The sequence below is a fragment of the Musa acuminata genome, chromosome BXJ2-1 (assembly GCF_036884655.1).
Source record: "Musa acuminata AAA Group cultivar baxijiao chromosome BXJ2-1, Cavendish_Baxijiao_AAA, whole genome shotgun sequence".
Taxonomy (NCBI): Eukaryota; Viridiplantae; Streptophyta; class Magnoliopsida; order Zingiberales; family Musaceae; genus Musa; species Musa acuminata.
In genome coordinates, this window is record NC_088338.1 from 9,030,252 (window position 1) to 9,052,010 (window position 21,759).

At 41.8% G+C, this 21,759-nt stretch overlaps 1 protein-coding gene across 2 annotated transcripts; it reads left to right on the top strand.

Annotated features, from left to right (window-relative positions):
* The first annotated feature begins 242 nt into the window (after positions 1 to 242).
* Positions 243 to 21,680, top strand: LOC103990883 (nuclear pore complex protein NUP155). Of its 2 annotated transcripts, none has more exons than XM_009410175.3 (13): positions 243 to 608; positions 2,259 to 2,428; positions 3,241 to 3,367; positions 11,481 to 11,743; positions 11,854 to 13,465; positions 13,543 to 13,755; positions 13,973 to 14,220; positions 14,424 to 14,841; positions 17,269 to 17,474; positions 17,597 to 17,954; positions 19,097 to 19,315; positions 19,491 to 19,816; positions 21,310 to 21,680. In XM_009410175.3, exons 1-13 carry the CDS (start codon positions 450 to 452, stop codon positions 21,425 to 21,427), a joined length of 4,437 nt encoding a protein of 1,478 aa, XP_009408450.2. In that variant the 5' UTR covers positions 243 to 449; the 3' UTR covers positions 21,428 to 21,680. The 2 variants fall into 2 exon arrangements, with proteins under 2 accessions (XP_009408450.2, XP_064949243.1); XM_065093171.1 differs by having other exon boundaries at positions 268 to 608; positions 21,307 to 21,680.
* Positions 21,681 to 21,759: the final 79 nt, after the last annotated feature.

Sequence of the window (21,759 nt, forward strand, 5' to 3'; positions counted from 1 at the left end):
ATAAGAGCCGCGGAAAAATAAATTAAAATAGGAACGTTGAAGTAAGTATCTTTTATCGCCAATTCGCCCATTATTACTTACTATATCATACTAAAATTCGGGGAAATTCATTAATTATTACTTCCACCCAACCCTAAGGAAGTCCCCAAAAGAACACGTAACATGTTCTGCGTAATAAACAAATGGGTACAAAAGTGAGTCACTGTTGTCCGGGGTAAGTGAAAATACTACTCTCCCCAAAAGCCTTTCCCCGCTCGCTCTCTTTCTCTCTCTCCGCCGCATCGGTACCGAGAAGAGCGTTTCTTATTTCGTCTTTCCACTCGTGACCAGGTTGTATTCTTTTGAGTTTTGTGGGCGAGCACCGGTTCTCGGAGCTCGTCCTCTTCTTCCGTCCTAGGGTTTTTGGCCCCGCGGTTCCTCCCGTTCCGGCCGCAGCGGAGGGCGATTGGATGGCGTGGGAGGACGAGATCGTCGGGCCGGACGTGGCATCCGCTGGCCTCCATATCAGCGAGCGCATCGGCAAGGACGTCGCTGCCCAGCTCGACCTCGACGAGGCCCTCGAAGCCTCCCGCTACGCCAGTCATCCCTACTCCTCCCTTCCCAAAGAGGTAACACACATATGCCCTCCTCTTTCTTGCGACGCTGGAACCTTAATCCATTTCAACGCGTCGTTTTGAAGTCGACTGGGAGGTGTTTGTTTACTGCCCCTTTGTTTCTTGGCCACAAGTCAAACGTGTGTGGGTAAGATCAGGATCATCAGGCATTTCGCGAGAAAATGTTGTTACCTATGCTTGACATGATCGTTGAAGTGAGTTGGGTTCTAAGTCGATTAAAATTGGAGGAATTTGAGGGATTGGTTGGAGGCGTCATCACTTGAAAAACATGACAGTGTTTTCCTCCCCACGCAGATGAAGTTTGACCAAGAACAGTACATGCAAAGGAAAGTTCTACCATGATTTTAAATTAGAAGGCAAACTGTTTTCCATGGAAAGGAACAATTTGAAGAGATATGTGCTTTTGATCAACACAAATCACATTTCATACTCTTGATAAATGCTGACTGTGAGTGGAATGTAGGTTACTTATTATGCCTCTTGCTTCTCCTTATTGTGAGTGGAATGCTGACTGTGAGTGGAATGTAGGTTACTCTTGATAAGTGTTTGGGGAGATTAACAACTAGGTGACTACCATAAGCATCAGCTGTAGGAAGAGTAAGGGAAGGAGAAGAAATGCAAAACTTGACGAGATATCCAATGGAAATAATTATCTTAATGCGAGAAGGGAGGGGTTGGTAGTAGGGAGTGGTTTTAATAGTATCAATGTTTTCAGTAGTTTCACCGGTCTTAGTCGAATGACTTAAAATTTATATCCAATTTATATTCGGGCTCGATGCTTCTTATCTAACCCATCTGATATGGATTGGGATTGGCTGAAACGCAACATCTCAAGCATGTTCTCTTTTGAATTAATATAAAAAATCCAAGACAATCTTTTGTTACTACTGAAGTTGCCTTTGGGTGCTCTCTTCCATGTATGCCTTTTTCAGTTGGGCAATATGGATGATTAACTTTAGAATTCATGACATGTCTCATATGCTGAATCAGACTTTTTTTCTATCTAATTTATCTTGCCTTTGTCATCCAATGGGCATTTTGCCCACTCTGGAAAATTTCTCACTCATGTATCCTGTTATGATGGTACAATATGAATCTACCTTTTCGGAAACTACAAAGTACCCAAGGGATGATTTGGAGATAATCTGAGAGCAAACATTTCAAAATGATATTTGGCCTATAACATACCCATGTGTTTACACACATCTCCATGCAGACACACATATATAACTATTTACTGCTACGTCTCTCCGTATGATAACCTGAAATTTTGATGATTTGCCACTTTTTAAATCTATGTCATTTTGCAACAAAATCTAGTATTATTATGATCGTATCAGTGATTCACAGAAAAAAATATAACATTTCTACCGTACTTTCGTGAGCCAAGTGACTCCTGAAAGTCTTTCTCCCACCAATTCATATTTCTTGACATCCAGACTCTTTGGTTCTCTTGCTTTTTTTGAGTATTTTTACACATTTGTACACATTGACCTGGTTGTTTACACCTGATGATTTAACAAAATGATAGAAGGAAATTGTCATCTCTTGGTTTTCCCGTATGTGTATTATGTCTTTCTTTAATATATCTCTGGTATTCAGGCCGTTGCTCTCCTTTTCCTTTTAACAAGAATATTATTGTAGTGGCCTCCTTTAGTTGAAGTGGTGGAGACTCGGGAGTTACCTTCTCTTCTAATTGAAAGATATAATGCATCTGGTGGTGAAGGAACAGCACTGTGTGGAATATTTTCTGAGATTCGAAGAGCTTGGGCATCAGTTGACAATTCCCTGTTTCTTTGGCGCTTTGATAAGTGGTAAGGTTTCCATTCGCCAATATATCTTTGATTTTTTGTCTTTTATCTCCATGTCAAATCCCAGTCAGGATTCATTAGTTCTGTGAACATGTCAAGAAAATTCAATTTAATTTAAGAAAATTTTGACTTCATTTTAGAAATTGTTGTTGGAGTCATACTCAAGGTGCCCCTTCTGTTTTTGGGGGGGGGGAAGGGAGGGGAGAGAAGGAAAAGGTTCTTGACCCAACAAGCATCACAATGGAAAAGTTAAATTTTCCATTTTGGTTTGTGGGGGTAGGGAGGGGGAGGGGGAGACGGGCCAAACAAGCATCACAAGGGCAAAGTTAATCCTCTATATTTGTTCGACAATCTACTTTGTTTTTAGTAACCATAATATTTGTTTTTCAGGCTCTCTAGTTCTGCATCATGTAACTAATTACTTGTAATTATGATATGGGCTGGTCATGAAATGTCTGTCCCATTTGTTTCTAACTGTTATGAATGCAGATTATTTCACTATTCAACATTACTGTCCTTGTTATCATTTTGGAAATTCATGTATTGTTAACTTTGTCAAGTTACAGAGATCTTATCGGCAGGATCATTTTGTTATATGCTACAGTTATGTCTACATAGCATGACAATTTACCAAGTTTTTATATGCTACAGTCATGTCTGCATAGCATGACAATTTACGAAGTTTTTGACTAAATTGTGGGCAAAATCTTTGTTGATATGACCAATTAGTTCTTGTTATGGTCCTTAAAACAATGTATACTTGTGCATGCTTTTTTTAAATCTTATATTAATTCTAAGTTTTTATTTATTGTAAGGGATGGACAATGCCCTGAATATAGTGCTGATGAACAAGCTATTTGTGCTGTTGGGCTTGCTAAATCGAAGTCTGGAATTTTTGTTGAAGCTATCCAATATCTCTTAGTGTTAGCAACTCCTGTTGAGGTAGGATCACTGCTGCCAAACAATTTTTGTTGAATTCATTTGGAAGCATTATTGTTTTCTGAAAAAGAATAGAGCCTGACTTGATAATTTTAATATTAACACATGCATTGACATTGTTAGCATGGCCTTTTAGTTCACCTCCTTATAAATGAATCCGAACCTTTTACTGCATCTTCTTCGATAACAAGAAGCTGTGATGTCCCAAGTTCCAACTTTGGTTTTTCTTAGCAGTCTTATATTGCTTTGTTCTAGTTCTCAATCTATAAAGAAATTTCTCATATAGAAAATACACCATGACCGTTGCTTTTAAATTGTATTTACTGTTTCTAGCGTTGAAAGACTTATATGCTAATATTTGGATTCTTGATAATTAATACCAAGTTTTAAAATACCACCTAATACCTGTACTAGCTGGTATGGGGCAGTATTTGCCATCTCAATGGCCAATTAGGCAATAGATCAGGCAATTTTGTCGGGTTCGGTCGGTCCAATATGGTTTTTCAGCACAGTAAGCTCACTGCATCTGGTTTACCAGGTGGTAAGCAAACTGGTTTTTCAATTGTACCCTACGGACCGATACCAATATTCTTTTGTATGGTTATCAGTATTCTTCTATTGTTTATCAAAAACAATAGTTTTAAGCAAGGTTTGTAATTTCGTACTGTATTGACGTTTCGAGCTTTGCATGATATAGTACGGTATAGTACGGGTGTATCGCTTGGTGTGTGTATATATATATATATATATATATATATATATATAATATAAAAACTAAAAATCAATATATAAAAATAATATAAAAATAAAAAGGGAGGCATACATTGCCTCGGCAACGTTGCCTCCTTTTCTTCTCCTTGTCGCGTCTTCTCCTCATTTGCGGCATTCGGCGAAGACGTCAAAGGTCGTAGACGTCTCCGGCCTTCGGCGAAGAATGCGACGAAGGCTGCAGGCGTCTCCGGCCTTTGGCGAAGAACGTGGCGAAGTAGAAGCCGAGTCGTCGCCTCTCCGTTACCTCCTGGATCGGGATCGTCGAGGGTGGGTGGTGTCGGATCGGGAAGCGTCGAGGTTCTTCCGATTCTCCCTCTTCTTTGAGCGCCTTCTCCCTTTTCTCCCTCGACGCTTCTTCTTCTCTCGCCGCAGCCAGGCTGATACCGCCCGGTATCAGGTGACGATGGTCGAAATCGATCGTCACCGCTTGATACAGCCCCGTATTGTTCGATACCGGGCTAGATCAATGGTACTGCCCCAGTAGTGAGCGGCCCCCGTACCGGTCTATTGGTGGACCAATACATACTACCCGTTACAAGCGGTATCATTCGAAATTAAAATCGGTTTTAAGTCCCTTTCATATGAGTTGTATGGATAACTAGTTTGAGTGTGTTTCAGAATTCTTTTCTATCATTTTCTCTTTATATATATATTATTGCTAGAAATGAATTAGATCAAGGATCTAAATCTTTGTTCAATATTGATCATGGTTTGTTGATCTACTCGAGTTAGTATGGTAATGGTGGTGCTTACTGGTTTGATGGGTGATCAAGACACAGATCGTCTAAGTCTCCGTCGGCATGCCCCGGCGTACCGTGTGTCGGTATGCCAGTATGGAGCACTATGTATCGTACCATCGGCCAGCCGGCGCAGTCGGTCGACACGAGAAGTCGAACCTTGATATTGATTCTGGTAATACATACGACTTGTCACGGACTTAGTTGGTTTCGCCTAAGTCGTGCGGCACCCTTGCGTGTCCGTCCGCAAAGGTCAGCCTCCCCGAAGCCTCCCATGGTCCCTTAGGACCCATAAAAGCAAAAACGGGTTAGAGAAAACGCCTCACTCGGGATCCACAAGCAAACATTTTCGAAAATGCTTAATAGACAATACAAATTACAAACAAACTTTACAAGTTCTGAACAGTTGCACAACAAAGGGTCAAAATGATCCACTACAGACCAAGAATCTCTCATAAGTGTTCACATGACACAACCTTTATTTACAAGCCTAAAGCGGCCACAAACCCAACTAAAATGGGACTATTAAGCCTTCGGTCGTCCCTCTATATGCTGTGCAAAGCATGAACATATCAAAAGACACGGACATACATAACCATTACATCAAACATCTTGTTTAAAAGTTTGTCTGTGACATTCTCTCCCACTTATTCCTTCGACGTCCTCGTCGAAGCCTTTGCCGACACTGCAACTCCTCGCCTTTGTTGAGTCTTTAATCTTTTGCTCCAGCTGCAATGCGCCTCTTGGCTCCCGACTGCTCTCCGCTGTTGTTTTTGAGTAGTCGAACCTTTGATCCGCCATGCTGCTTCAACTCGCCAATGACTCTAACTCTAGTGTGGGATTGGCTGAGTTGTGTTGATCCTCGTTGGTTCCTGCAGATCTTCCAGATGAAGGAAAAGACCATCATTACTATGCGCTAGTTTCTCAAATGCCTCATGCTGCTTGAACTGCGTGGATGCTTGTTGGAGCTTTAACGAGCATCGCCTCGCAAACTTCTGAATTTTGGGTCATTCCTCCACAAAATTTGCCCATTGACTCTTCTTTCACTTAGTTGTCATTTCCAAGTAGATTCGCATCACTTCCGCTTTCGATTGGCATTCTGTTGGGAAATGAAGCGGATAATCTACTCTCAGTAGCACTGATCACCATTGGTGAGGATTTGACAACTATTGTCTTCTAAAATCTTCGAAGGGTCTTTGAACCTGTGTAGAGCTCCTCTGCTGGATAGATAAGAGAATTGTGGTACTCGGTTTCGCCCATTCTTTTAAGAGTTGAGAAGGCAAAGGTTACTTGACTTCGCCCGCCTCCTCGAGGTTGTACTCCATGCATCGAGCTGGTTACTGGCCTTCGCCTGCCCTTTGCTCACACTTCTGAAGCACTTGAAGTGTTTGCACTCCTTGCGTTGAGTTAGTTACTGTGATTCACCTTTTCAATACCATCAAACTTCTGGAATGCAGGAAGTTTTCACCCCAACTTGGAGTAAGTCTCTAGTAGTTTTGGTCGCCTCTGGGATTGTACCGTCTTCTCCATCAACTCGGCCGCCTACTCCACTGAGTAGCAAAGGTATAACACCGCGTATTGCCTACTTCGTTCCTTGGTCGTGCACTATTGCAACACCCGAAGTCCTTAACTTTCGGCTATCTTGATCAGAAGCTCGTTGACACCGGTCTTACGAAGTTCCTTGGCCTCTGTCCTTCAGCCTTGTCTCGGTACTTGGAGTTTGCCTCTGCATGCTCCTCCTCGGCCCCTTTCACGACCAAGCGCTCTCCCTTAATGAGAGCAAGGGATCAATGACTTTTACGGAAGTCCCGCCTCTGCGATACCCTGGTGCTGCCATGTCCATGGTCCGACTATCCATCGCCTCGCATCTACATCCTTTTTCTTCACGATCAGTAGATATGCCTCTGTGGCACTCCTCCGAGTCCACCTCCATTCTGACTGATGCTTGATTTTGGGTAGCTAAGTCCCTCTGGACTCATCGTCGCTTCCTCGTCCCTTTCGGCCCCCTGCTTCAACACCTCTGTGTTCTCCAAGCAGCTCCCTTTGGTCGATGGAAAGACATACTGAAACTCTCATGCATGGCCTTTGCTATCACGTTGTAGGGTTTGCACCAATTCTATTCTCCTTAGCTTCCTTGGTAGCAACGTTCGCTTACTCGACCTCGTCCTCTGACTTGTCGGGCTCCCCGGTCTTACAAAGTTCCTTGGCCTCTGTCCTTCAGCCTTGTCTCGGTACTTGGAGTTTGCCTCTGCATGCTCCTCAGCCCCTTTCACGACCAAGCGCTCTCCCTTCATGAGAGCAAGGGATCAATGACTTTTACGGAAGTCCCGCCTCTGCGATACCCTGGTGCTGCCATGTCCATGGTCCGACTATCCATCGCCTCGCATCTACATCCTTTTTCTTCACGATCAGTAGATATGCCCCTGTGGCACTCCTCCGAGTCCACCTCCATTCTGACTGATGCTTGATTTTGGGTAGCTAAGTCCCTCTGGACTCATCGTCGCTTCCTCGTCCCTTTCGGCCCCCTGCTTCAACACCTCTGTGTTCTCCAAGCAGCTCCCTTTGGTCGATGGAAAGACAGACTGAAACTCTCATGCATGGCCTCTGCTATCACGTTGTAGGGTTTGCACCAATTCTATTCTCCTTAGCTTCCTTGGTAGCAACGTTCGCTTACTCGACCTCGTCCTCTGACTTGTCGGGCTCCCCGGTCTTACGAAGTTCCTTGGCCTCTGTCCTTCAGCCTTGTCTCGGTACTTGGAGTTTGCCTCTGCATGCTCCTCCTCGGCCCCTTTCACGACCAAGCGCTCTCCCTTCATGAGAGCAAGGGATCAATGACTTTTACGGAAGTCCCGCCTCTGCGATACCCTGGTGCTGCCATGTCCATGGTCCGACTATCCATCGCCTCGCATCTACATCCTTTTTCTTCACGATCAGTAGATATGCCTCTGTGGCACTCCTCCGAGTCCACCTCCATTCTGACTGATGCTTGATTTTGGGTAGCTAAGTCCCTCTGGACTCATCGTCGCTTCCTCGTCCCTTTCGGCCCCCTGCTTCAACACCTCTGTGTTCTCCAAGCAGCTCCCTTTGGTCGATGGAAAGACAGACTGAAACTCTCATGCATGGCCTCTGCTATCACGTTGTAGGGTTTGCACCAATTCTATTCTCCTTAGCTTCCTTGGTAGCAACGTTCGCTTACTCGACCTCGTCCTCTGACTTGTCGGGCTCCCCGGTCTTACGAAGTTCCTTGGCCTCTGTCCTTCAGCCTTGTCTCGGTATTTGGAGTTTGCCTCTGCATGCTCCTCCTCGGCCCCTTTCACGACCAAGCGCTCTCCCTTCATGAGAGCAAGGGATCAATGACTTTTACGGAAGTCCCGCCTCTGCGATACCTTGGTGCTGCCATGTCCATGGTCCGACTATCCATCGCCTCGCATCTACATCCTTTTTCTTCACGATCAGTAGATATGCCTTTGTGGCACTCCTCCGAGTCCACCTCCATTCTGACTGATGCTTGATTTTGGGTAGCTAAGTCCCTCTAGACTCATCGTCGCTTCCTCGTCCCTTTCGGCCCCCTGCTTCAACACCTCTGTGTTCTCCAAGCAGCTCCCTTTGGTCGATGGAAAGACAGACTGAAACTCTCATGCATGGCCTTTGCTATCACGTTGTAGGGTTTGCACCAATTCTATTCTCCTTAGCTTCCTTGGTAGCAACGTTCGCTTACTCGACCTCGTCCTCTGACTTGTCGGGCTCCCTTAAGCGAATATGGGCTCTGGAGCAGTCCGACTCTCCAGCTGCTTCGATTATACTTTTGCATGATCAAGTCCCACCCATGGGACTCACTGGTACTTACATTCGAACTTTTCCCTTGGTGGAACACATCCCCCATATGCTGATGACCAAGGCTTTCATCCGATGCAAAATTCGATGCACGCACGGAAGCCCCGCCTCTGCGCTACCATGGCCTTCACTCTTTGAATCCATAGCCCTTCTTGTCGTCGTGTTGTTCATCGAAGTGGAGCTTCCAGTAGCTCCCGATCATACCTCCGTATGATCTAGTCCCTCACGGGACTCATTCGTGTGTATCACATTGCCACGAACTGTTCCACCACAACCCGCTGCACCATGTCGCCTCCTGGTGACATCTCCATTGTATTCTGATCCTTGTGGGATGAACTCGAATTGTGAACCCTCCATGTGTGGCCTCTGCCAATACATCACAGGGTCTCTTCCGCCTTTGATTTTGTTCGCTCCTTTGACAATCGACCTTCATCCACCCACTCTTGGGTCACACCTAGATGAATCACCGCTCTAGGACAGTCCGTCGCCTAGTAGCTCCCAAAGTCCACCGTTCGCTGCAATTAGTGCACCCTTGTCTGGATCCTGGGCCTCTGCCCCTACCAGCACAATCTCTGCTGCGCACCGCTTCCTTCATGGCAACTTGAATGGTAACACCGTGGCATATTCTTCAAGAGTACCTGCCTTCGCGTCCTCTTGCCCCGTGTCAAGGCCTTCTGAACCCAACTTCGCCTCCGCAAGTTGAGTCGCCTTAGTTCCTCCATCAAATGCTTCTCCGAGATAAGGTGCATGTGCCCAGAAGCTCCCTTCGTCTTTGGAACCATGCAAGATGAGTCCGCTCCGTTAGAATGAAGGACCCATGGAACAACATGATCTTGTTCTTGCCTCTGCAAGAGTTCATGTCCTTGACCTTTGTTCAAGGAAAGCACTGTGCCTCCGCTCCATGTTCCATCTTCTATGCTGGCTCCTTTCATGCAGCTTGGGTACTTCGCCAAGTTACACCCAAGTTGCTCCGCTCCTTGTTTTTGCATTGAGTTGATGGTGGCTCTCGCGCCCACCATTCCACGGGTTAGTCCTCCCTTGAGTCCAATCTCCATATCGACTCCAAGTGTGCCCTCATATTTGTTGCTTTGGGTCGCTCCCCCACTTGATCTCGCAATGCATTCGCCAATGCATTCTCTCAAGCGAGATCATACGACGACTCCTCGCCGCTTGCTCGGTCCATTGAGCTTCGTGGAGTTGTTATTTGTTAAGGTACTCCTCAATATGTGCAATCTGTTGCATATGATTCTCCCTCTAGAGAAACCGGGATCTATCCCTCCTGGATAACTATCCCGTTGGAGTAACATCTCTCTTCGTTTCGGAGACCACCATCCCCTTGGACTACTCCGATTTGCTGAACAAACTGTGCATTGTTCTGCCTCCTGCAAACGCACTTGCTAGATTGCAACTCCACGTCAATACAACCCCCACTACACCACTCAAGGCCTAGCAGCATACTGAACTCGCTGCATACTTCAGCCTCCTACAGACGTATCCTTCATATGCCGAAGAGAAAGTTTCAATGCTCCATGGCGCCGAGTTTCGGTCGCCTTAGGATGGTCGCAAACATTCCATTGTCCGCATACAAGCTTATGCATTAGTATCAAATTCTTCGAGTTAGTAATTCCTCTCACCTCTGTGAGCTTTGCACAACTCTTTCGGTCGCTGAGCAACTCATTCCACATTGCATGGTCTCATCCTTTACCAAGCGCCTCGCGTGCCTTGAGCACCATCAAGTATAGTTGTCAACGTTGAGCCGTAGCTCATACTCAGCCATCCCAACCTTTGTGCGCTCCGCATTCTTCCAAGCTTGCCTGTTCTCGTGGTGCCTCTTGCGCGAAGGGTTGGCCATCCTCTGCATGCCAATCTCAGATGCCCGCTCCTCCGAGCGACTCCTTTTCCCTACATCTCCATGCCCATTTTCCCCCAAACGGTCACGTGTGTGCTGACTGCCCTCAACGCAGCCCCGCTAGGTCCCCCACGTTTGCATGCTAAGTGTTTCTATGAGTGCTTGTCCCGCTCTGATACCATCTGTCACGGACTTAGCTGGTTTCGCCTAAGTCGTGCGGCACTCTTGCGTGTCCGTCCGCAAAGGTCAGCCTCCCCGAAGCCTCCCATGGTCCCTTAGGACCCACAAAAGCGAAAACGGGTTAGAGAAAACGCCTCACTCGAGATCCACAAGCAAACATTTCCGAAAACACTTAATAGATAACGCAAATTACAAACAAACTTTATAAGCTCTGAACAGTTGCACAACAAAGGGTCAAAATGGTCCACTACAGATCGAGAATCTCTCACAAGTGTCCACATGACACAACCTTTATTTACAAGCCTAAAACAGCCACAAACCCAATTAAAATGGGACTATTAAGCCTTCGGCCGTCCCTCTATATACTGTGCAAAGCATGAACATACCAAAAGACACGAACATACATAACCATTACATCAAACATCCTGTTTAGAAGTTTGTCCGTGACAGACTGGTACAATACTAGTATGGCTGGTGGGATGCCAACTTATGCTAATATGGTAATATTGAGTAACACAGTTAAAAATGAAAATAAGTAGTTATGTATCTAATACTGGTACTTGATCGAACTGGTGAATACTGGTTATTGACTCTATGGTCGGGACTTGAAATATTAACACTGTAAATTCCAGCCTTTTGGCTCTTGATTACCTTTCTGTTTATCTTTGTCTAAAACATTTCAGTGGTATGTAATTTTTTAGTCATAGTCTCGAGATTGATGATAGTTTTGATTCTGTGGATTCAGTTGATTCTCGTTGGAGTGTGCTGCACTGTTAGTGGAGATGGATCAGATCCATATGCTGAGATTTCACTACAACCTTTACCTGAGTATCGAATACCTTCTGACGGAGTCACCATGACATGCATCACATGTACAGATAAAGGTCGTATATTTCTGGCTGGCCGTGATGGACATGTGTACGAAATGCAATATTCAACTGGCTCTGGTTGGCATAAGCGTTGTCGGAAGGTTTGTCTCACAACTGGTTTAGGAAGTCTTCTTTCAAGGTATGTATCTTGTTGCACAATTTGAATTGTATTGGTTAAAATTTGCTGCTCATGTATTTTTTTATTGTATGTTAAACTATGAATTAAACATTTTGTTGGCAAATGCTCAGGTGGATCGTGCCAAATGCCTTTAAGTTTGGGGCTGTTGATCCAATTCTTGACATGGTTGTGGACAATGAAAGACATATCATTTATGCAAGAACAGAAGCTATGAAAGTACAGGTGTTTGATCTTGGAGAAAATGGGGATGGTCTGCTAACAAAAATTTCTGAAGAGAAAAATTTGATCGATCCACGTGAGGCACAATATGGGGGCAGACGATCTGTTGGGTCAAGAGCAGTTGCACGAGGTGCAAAACCAACAATAGTCTGCATAGCACCTTTGTCTACCATTGAATCAAAACGGCTGCACCTAGTTGCTGTTCTATCAGATGGCAGGAGACTGTATCTTTCTACTTCCTCAGGTGGAACTAACTCTTCCATTGGTGGTTCTTTTCAAAGGCCCTCTTGTTTAAAAGTCATTGCAACTAGGCCTTCACCTCCCTTAGGTGTTGGTGGTGGCCTTAATTATGGTACCATGTCTGCATCAGGTAGGGTTCAACCTGAAGATCTGACTTTAAAGGTGGAAGCAGCATTTCACTCTGCAGGTAGCCTTGTTCTCTCAGATTCATCAGCATCTGCTATGTCCTCTCTTCTGATTGTGAACCAGGATTCAAGTGTGCAACCATCTCTTTCTGGTAACTTTGGAATGACTACGAGAAGCACACGTGCATTACGAGAATTGGTATCATCTTTACCTATTGAAGGGAGGATGCTCACTGCGGCTGATGTCCTACCTCTGCCAGATACAGTAGTTACTGTACAATCTTTGTTCTCAGATGCAGACGCTTTTGCTGGGTTGGGTGAAGCATCTGAAAAGCCATCTGGAAAGCATTGGGCTAGAGGGGATCTTCCAACCCAACATATCCTACCAAGGAGGAGGGTTGTGGTATTCAGTACCATGGGTCTGATGGAGGTAGCTTTTAACAGGCCAGTGGACATTCTTAGAAAGTTAATTGAGTCAAATGCTTCACGATCTCAAATTGAAGATCTTTTTAATCGGTTTGGAATTGGAGAGGCTGCAGCAATGTGTTTAATGCTGGCAGCAAAGTTAGTATATGATGCAGGAAATCTTAGCAATACAGTCTCTGAGAAAGCAGCTGAAGCCTTTGAGGATCCTCGGTTGGTTGGAATGCCACAAATTGATGGTAGCACTGGTTTGACAAGTGCTAGGTCTCCATCTGGAGGCTTTAGCATGGGGCAAGTTGTTCAGGAGGCTGAACCTGTATTTTCTGGTGCATATGAAGGACTTTGCTTATGCTCATCTAGGTTGCTCTTTCCTATTTGGGAATTACCTGTCATGGTAGTCCATGGGAACGTAGGTCGTTTTGAAGAAGGGGTCATTCTTTGCAGGCTTTCAGTTGACACGATGAAGATTCTTGAAAGTAAAATTCGTTCTTTGGAGCAATTTTTAAGGTCCAGAAGAAACAAGAGAAGGGGACTTTACGGATATGTTGCTGGTTTGGGAGATCATTATGGTTCTATTTTATATGGAACTGGTAATCAAGGTACAGGTAGAAATTTGTTTGGGAGACAAACTAGAAATGCTGATGCAGGAGATGGTGGTGCAGGAAGTAAGAGGCAGCGACTTGTATACACTTCAGCAGAACTAGCTGCCATGGAGGTAAGAGATTTGGAGGTATACAAGAGGTTTACTCAAAACCATCATATGGTTCTCTAGCTTTTTATTTCATGATGCAGGTGAGAGCAATGGAATGTCTGAGGCGATTGTTGAGGAGATCCAGTGAAGCGCTTTTCTTACTTCAACTTATTTGTCATCACAATGTTACTCGCTTAGTCCAGGGTTTAGATAACAGTTTACGTCAGAAATTCATACAGTTGACATTCAATCAGTTGGTTTGTTCAGAGGAAGGTGACCTGCTCGCAATTCGACTTATCACTGGACTTGTGGAGGTAAAGCTGTTATGTGAACAACTTCTAAATTTATAACATGTTTGTATCACTTTTGTCCATAGAGTTAGCAACTACTACCAGGCTGTCCTTCATCCATCTCTTTTCCTTGCTTCCCCTCTGATTTATCTGACCTGATTAAATTCTCATTTCTAGTTCTTGCTTACAAGATACCCTGGTATTTGAGCTAATATGTTGAGACTTGTTCATCTTGCTACAGTACTATATTGGTCCAGATGGCAAAGGCACAGTTGATGAGATCAGTGAGAAACTAAGGGAGGGTTGTCCAAGTTACTACAATGAGTCCGACTACAAATATTTCCTAGCAGTAGAGTGTCTTGAGAAAGCTTCTGTCACTGTAAATGCACATGAAAGGGAAATTTTATCTAGAGACGCTTTCAACCTCTTGACAAAAGTTCCAGAATCTGCAGATTTAAGTACTATATGCAAAAGATTTGAAGACTTAAGGTTAGTTTACTTTGGTTGTGAAGTGAATATGAGAAATCTCTTATATTTATTTATAAGGTAGGTGGACAGGTAGTGTTTTTGTATAATCCTTGTGTACATGGGACAAATATATGGGCTCATGCTAATTGGATTGTATTTTTGTTCCATAATATTCAAGTAGTAATATCAGAATATGATAATAACTTCTGAATCCCATACTGTAGATTTTATGAAGCTGTAGTACGACTACCTCTGCAAAAAGCTCAAGCTCTTGATGCCCAGGGTGATGCAGTCAACGTGAACATTGATCCAGGACAGCGTGATAATACACTTGCTCTTCGAGAACAGTGCTATGAAATAATAATGGATGCCCTTCGGTCTCTGAAGGGTGTTGGGCAAAATGGAAAACCTAGAGAATTTGGCACTTCTCGACTTTCTACTGTGCCTTCTCTTGATCAGGCTTCTCGGGATAATTACATACAACAGATAATTCAGCTCAGTGTCCAATGGCCTGATGCATCCTTTCATGAGCATTTGTACAGGACACTGATTGACATAGGCCTTGAAAACAAGTTGTTAGAGTATGGAGGTTCCGATTTGGTCCCCTTTTTGCAGACTGCTGGCCGTAAGCCATTACAGGAGGTATGTTTTCCTGAAAAATATAATGAGCTTGATTTTGTTATTAATCTATAGTTGTCATTGCTAGTTATTCATTTGCTTCCCACATGAATCGGAGAATAGAAGAACATGAGAACAAATGCAACACTATGCTGATAGGCAGTTAAATATTTACTCATCAGGAATCACAGATCACTGGGCTAAGCTGTTCATGAATTAAAAACCAATTATAAACTTTACTAATAATCTCCACAGAATAGACAACATATCGTTATGATCATAAATCAAATGCTTACGTTTTATGGTTCTAGTGCATGTAATTTTGTTTTACATTGAAAATGAGCTATATATAAAGCATATTATACAGTGGAATTTGGAAGGATATATTTTCAGAAATTAGAATTGCAGAAGAAAGGTTCTAGATGCTGAGTTAAATGGCCCAAATTAAAGCACTCATTGAGCTGTAAAGCTCGATGTGCATCACAATGGGAGATACCATACAATTAACATTAAGGTGGTATAAAGTCATCCTGGTGCTCGGTCTTACAGATGTGCAAGTAAGGGTGATACTTGTGGACAACTTTCCTGTAACTCGAAGTTTTGCTTATGATGAGAGAAAAAGGGTTGCAGTCAGATCCAAAAGAAAATAATAAAAAGTTTTAAGCATTGAGGAGCAAAATTGACCAGGCACAAGTCTTGGAGATGGCACACTGGTGAAGTGGATTACCTTTTTGTTAAGTAGGATAGGAAATCATAAAATGATCAAGAAGCATATAAATTAAATATGATATTTAGGTTAGTCCTCAAAAGTCATCTCCTGGTTTTAAAGGTAGCATCAATGGCAACCTTCAAAGGAATTGCTGGTATGATGATGGCACCAATCTAGTTTTGCAGTTGTTATAATGTTTGATACTTTTGACAGGTATGGCTGTGCCACTGGCCAGCAAAGTTTCCTCAAAATGTAATCCAAGAATTTGCATGAGATTTTTTTTGGGAAAAAACCTAGCTTTGAACTCCCTAGACTTAATTTTACCCTAAACGAGACTCCGTTGGACCACTAGACAAATCTAAGGTGTCCGCATTCTGCATCAGTACCACTAGAAACAATGTGGAGTAACTGTCTTGTCTCTTCAATGTCCTTTTCTTAGTCTATAAACTAAGTTGGTTTCTTTGAGTGATTGATGTTCTGCTGGAGTAGCCCCATCTTGGTTGATGGTATGCACAAGAAGATATAACTTCATGTTGCATGGTCTAGCATGCTGGCATGCCGTTGCCATCACAAATTCTCTTGATGGGAAGAAAAAAGAAGGAAAAGAGAGAAGAACACAAATATCTATACCTTACAGTAAGTCAAGACCCATTTTTAGTCATTATAGTGGTGTCAGGAGCTTTGTTGTTGTCGATCTGAGAATAAAGCATCATAAGAGGATCTTGATTTCCCTTTAAGTTGGCTTGACCTATAACAGTCATCTAGTTCAGTGAATGAATTTTTGTTCGACATGGAGTCTCATCTGTACCCCCCATCTGTTTTGGTTGCAAAGTGGTGTATCCCAGGTGGTACATTTGTATGTTGTGATAAAGCAGTCTTCGTTTTATTTATTTTATACGATTATACAAAACTGAATTTCACCTTTTAAGAGTGACGTAACCTTTTTGAAACAATAAGCAATAAGCATCATGGGTGAGCCATCTACCTGAATTTTGATGTAATTTGTTGGCAAGGTGACTGTGCAATTTGTATTTGATGTTTTAGGAGTTTGTTTGATGTTAGAGATTCTTGTATGTATATTTATTTTCGTTCAATATATCTGGAGTTTTCCAGGTTGTCCTCTTTGTTTTTGTTTGGCCATCCATAATTTATGAAGAGTAGGTGCCTGGTGAGTACAATTTTCAATGGAACCAGATGGATTATTGTACAAGCATTCAGGAAAACTCAGGCTTTTTGAGATAGAGTAAGAAAAGATTTGTTGGGGATAGTACTGTAATCACTTGTGTATGGTGAGTACAATTTTCACTGGAACCAGAGGGATTCTCTGTGACTCATGTAAGAAAAAAATTGTTGGGGATTTTACTGTAATCACTTGTGCACCAAAATGGATAATGTTTACCCTCCAGAGAAATATTTTCAGTATGTATATACCTTCAATTTTGTAATCCTTTCTCATTTGGAAATTGCATTATTCTTTGATTTGAAATTTGGAATAAAATGATTTATGTGCTAAATCTGGAAAGATATGGTTCTTTCTCATAGAATTTTTAAAATAAAAGTTTCTTCTAGGTGTTATATATAGAAACATTCTGTTAACTAATGATAATGTAGAAAATTACTGTTTTTTTTAATAAATTAATAATTCATATTTTTGACCAAATGATTATTGAATGCACATTTCAGTTCAACTCAACATACCTGCAGATTTATGTTTTTTAAGAGATTATTATATTTTTGTTCAGGTTCATGCTGTCAATGTGGTAAATTCAACAGCTCTTCAAGGAAGTGATATGAGGGCACCTATTGTTTCTGGTCAGGCGAAATATCTTGACCTTTTAGCCAGGTACCATGTCCTGAAGCGACAGCATCTACTTGCCGCTCATGTGCTGTATAGGTTGGCAGAAAGGCCATGCACTGACACTGAGGAGGCTCCTACTTTGCATCAGAGGTCAGTGGGTGATAAATTTAAACTTTATCCTCTTCAAGTGCCGAAGTTGCAAATTTTGGAACACTTTTTAGGGATCTTTTACAATGATTCTTGACTAACAAATTCTTTATTGTCTAAACCAGACTTCAATATCTTAGCAATGCAATTATTCAGGCAAAAAGTGCGAGCAGCACTACAGGTTCAATTAGTTTAAGCAGAAATACTGTTGATGATAGCTTACTTGACATGCTTGAAGCAAAGCTTGTTGTTCTTCAATTCCAAATCAAAATTAAAGAGCAGCTGGAGTTGATAGCATCAAGTTTAGAAAACATGCCAGGTGGCAATGAGTCAATTCCAAATGATTTTTCTCCTAGGAGCAACCTGGTTGTTGAAGATGAAATTGCAAGGAGTGCTCAGGAGAAGGCTAAAGAGTTATCACTGGAATTGAAGAGCATTACTCAGCTATACAATGATTATGCTGTTCCATTTAAGCTTTGGGAGGTATGGACACTTTGAAATTGCTGATTTTCCTTTTCATCAATTGCTTTAGGGTTAATGAAGAATAGTCTCTTGATAGATAATTTCAAAAGGTACAGTGATATATTCAAATAACAAATTAAGTCAGTTTGGTATGATTGTTTTTCCTATTAGGTAGCATGACTCAAATTCAAAAAAATATATGAAAAGATAATTTGACCTTTCTGGCTTTGTGTCAATAATATGGCATTGACTGGACATAAGCTTGACTCAACCCCTAAACTAAATATAGCACATTCCAGGCTTTAGAAACCATGCTTGCATCACCTGAAGGATGAACTAACAATCTAACATAACAAAGATGTATGGGGTAATGCTTTGACTCACTATGCTGTTCAGTTGTTCTACCTGTATTTGAATTAGAGAACATAGTTCAAGGTCAATCATAAAATCATGTGTTGAATCTAATTAGTTATCTAAATGCAAAGTAGCACAGCTATCTAAAGCAAATAGCATGGCATATACTTGTCAGTATTTTAATGCTAAGTCATGCGTTCTTTTTGGTGGGGGTTTGGTAGAATATGTTCATGGAGTTACTATAATTTTTACAGTTTGATCTCCTTTCTTCCTACATAATTGAATCTTTCTACCAAATAAAATGGAAAACTGTCAATGCAAACATTGTTATTTACTCTAGGATTTGGTACATGAATGACGTGATTGCCCTGGCATGGCTGCTTTATGACATGGAAATACCTAAAATATTACCAACTCTGAAAGCTAGGTAATGGTTTATTCTGAGTTGTTTTTTTCATCCATTTCTTCCTCCTAAGAGTAGTATTAATGTAAGGGGAGAAGTGTCTAATTGTCTTTTTAATCAACATGTTCTTTAGAACCCAATAATCTCTTGATACAGATGGTAATAGTTATTGTCTAATCCGATAATTTTTTCTTGTTAATTTCTTTCTTAGCAGCCATAGTAAACAATTTATAGGCATTGGGGGTGCTTTTTTCCTTTTCAGTTTGCAGACTTGAAGCACGTTTTAGACTGTTAGGCATGTATTAAATTAGAAAAAGAAATCCTATCTTCTCGGTACTTTGACATGCTTTGTTTTATTGTGTGGTCAAGGGATACTAAGCTTTCTCATATGGTTTATCCTGCTCAGGTATGCCTGGAAATGCTCAACTTTGCAAATTATTCTGGAGATGCTGACAGTAAAATTATTCGGGAGACCTGGGCCAGGCTTCTTGATCAAGCTCTTTCTAGAGGTGGAGTTGCAGAAGCTTGTTCTGTGGTGAAGAGGGTTGGATCAAATCTTTGTCCTGGAGACGGGGCTTGCTTCCCTTTAGAGACTATATGTCTTCATCTTGAGAAAGCTGCTTTGGTAATTTTCTTCTCTGTGCTTGTCCTGATTATTAACTTTTGCAGCACATTTTGTGTGTTAATGTTTGCATCTCTGTTGAAGTATTCACTCAAGTTGTATTGATAAATTATGATCATCAGAGGTCTAGTTTCTGGTGTTTCTCTTAATCTGATTATGCTGCCCACATCTTTGTCAGGAACGGTTGACCTCAGGAATTGAGTTAGTTGGAGATGAGGATGTTGCTAGGGCACTTTTTGCAGCTTGTAAGGGTTCAGCTGAGCCTGTATTATGCTCATATGACCAACTGTTAAATGGAGCTATTTTACTCTCATCAAACCTGAAACTACGTCTTCTAAGGTCTGTTCTAGTGGTTCTCCGTGAGTGGGCAATGTCTGTACTTGCACATAAATTGGGTACTACAGCTGTTGGGGCTTCTTTCATTCTTGGTGGAGCATCATCACGGGAACAGACAGCAGCCATCGGTCAAGGAGTTTGGGATAAGATAAGTAGTTTGGCAAACAGGTCAGTTTCTTTATGCTGTGTTCAACATCATTAGGATTCCAGCAACAGACTGCATTTCTGATTACAGTTCAAGTTCTTATGCAGCATATAGTTTTCAATACATGTATCCTTCTTGCTGTTCCTTTCTTCTTTCCTATGCAATGTTGTTTTGTTCTTCAAATAAATGATAGGAGTTCAATTTTTTCCAATTTAGTTTGATAAACAGAAATGGTCAAGTAGTAATTTATCTAACTAAATGAACATCTTCATGATTTTCGGAGACAGGATTCTCTAACCTCCTCGTAACGTCACCTGATTTTGAATGATTTCTTGAACTTAACATCAGCTTTTGTAGGGGAAACCTTTCCCAGAATTTGTGTTACAACAAATTTTGGTTAACTTCATCACCATAACTTGCAAATAAGGTCCACTTAAGAAGATCCATGCTCTTTTTATATTTTCTATGACTATAAAATTTCAACGAAGTTGCTATGGTGATAGGACACGGTTTGACTCGGATTAAGTGCTGGGCTAAATGCATCAATTTGGTGCACTATGTTTTCTATAGCATGTCATTCTTCCATGTGACATGAGATGGTGGTTGACAAACACATTTTGACCCATTGGTCTTCCATCTCTTTGGCACATCCAGGTACTCCAATTTTGTGGTTCTTGAAAGAATCTAGACAAAATTGTGAATTATTCTCAGGATTTTTAGATTATTTTTTGCAGGAAGAAAGTAGATAGAATCTGTGCTGTTAGCAATTAGCTGCATACTCATCAGCTTTTTGCGGGATGTACATGATCTAATCTAAAGTAAGTTTACTACATAAAGAAACCTACTTATGTGATAAACAAGATTAATCAAAATATTTATAATAGTACTGGTATTCGATTTGATACCCTTTGTACGATTGGGGTTCCTTCACAAATAAATATAAAATATCATGTGATTTTTCACGTAGATATTCATGTAATTAGTTGCTCTTTCCAATAATATATAGTGAGCCTGCTGAAGAGCAGCTATGGGTTTGCACGCCCCATCACTATCAACTGCTCTATCTGTGGAATAATAGCAATTCCAATATTACTGGTTGAACTTTCATGCATAATTCATTTTCTGCACCCTCTGGTTTAGCAGAGAACTATTGAAGTGGATGCAGATTCCTGATGTCCTAGATTGGTTCCACTTATTCACAAAATTGTCATGTCGTGGCATGTATATGATTAGACTGTTTCTGCCCTCTGACTTTGTGATGTCTTGAGGCCTTGAGAGTATAATTCTTGGTATTGCCTAAAAGATCTCATGAACGGGAGACTTGTGTTTTCTTTCTTTTTCTTTGTTTTTTGTTTTTGGGAAGATTTTAAGGCTAGATTTTTTTTTGTGATGTTATTTTGTAGTCGTTGATAATTATCACTTGATGATGGCTGCATCTCTTTTGCATTTGCTTCTATTAGAATTACTTTTTCATTGTTACCGTAAAGCTTTGTTGATCGTTAGCTTGCAATAGCAGGTACATGACTGAGGTGCGACGCCTGTCACTTCCACAAAACCAAATTGAGCCCGTCTACAGGGGCTTCCGAGAACTCGAAGAACAAATACAGGCGTCTACCGCCTTTCAACCACTATAGTTCCTGATAAGGCTTATATTAGTTGTTGTCTTCGGTGTACCCTTTTACCCATATTATCTTGAATCACATTGGATTAAACACATTTCACCCTTTCTTGTATTTGTATGGGAACGTCAATCTGCCTCTTCGGTTCTGTCATTTACATGTATCTGTCGAGGTAAGTCTTCATTGTCACAGCTGTAGCTTCACAGGCACAAAGTTGATGTAGCTCTTCGTTCCAGTTTGGTGATATTATTCTGTATCTTTTTTCCCATTTATCTGTTAATCCTTTGCTAGTGAATGCCTCTTTAGCTCTCAAATCTCAAACGATTTGAGGTTGTCTGACGGGCATC

Coding starts and splice junctions, on each gene's coding strand:
- LOC103990883 (XM_065093171.1), top strand. CDS start 450: ATGGCGTGGGAGGACGAGATCGTCGGGCCGGACGTGGCATCCGCTGGC. Junction 609..2,258: donor ACTCCTCCCTTCCCAAAGAG/GTAACACACATA, acceptor ATATTATTGTAG/TGGCCTCCTTTAGTTGAAGT. Junction 19,817..21,306: donor ATAAGTAGTTTGGCAAACAG/GTCAGTTTCTTT, acceptor AGCTTGCAATAG/CAGGTACATGACTGAGGTGC.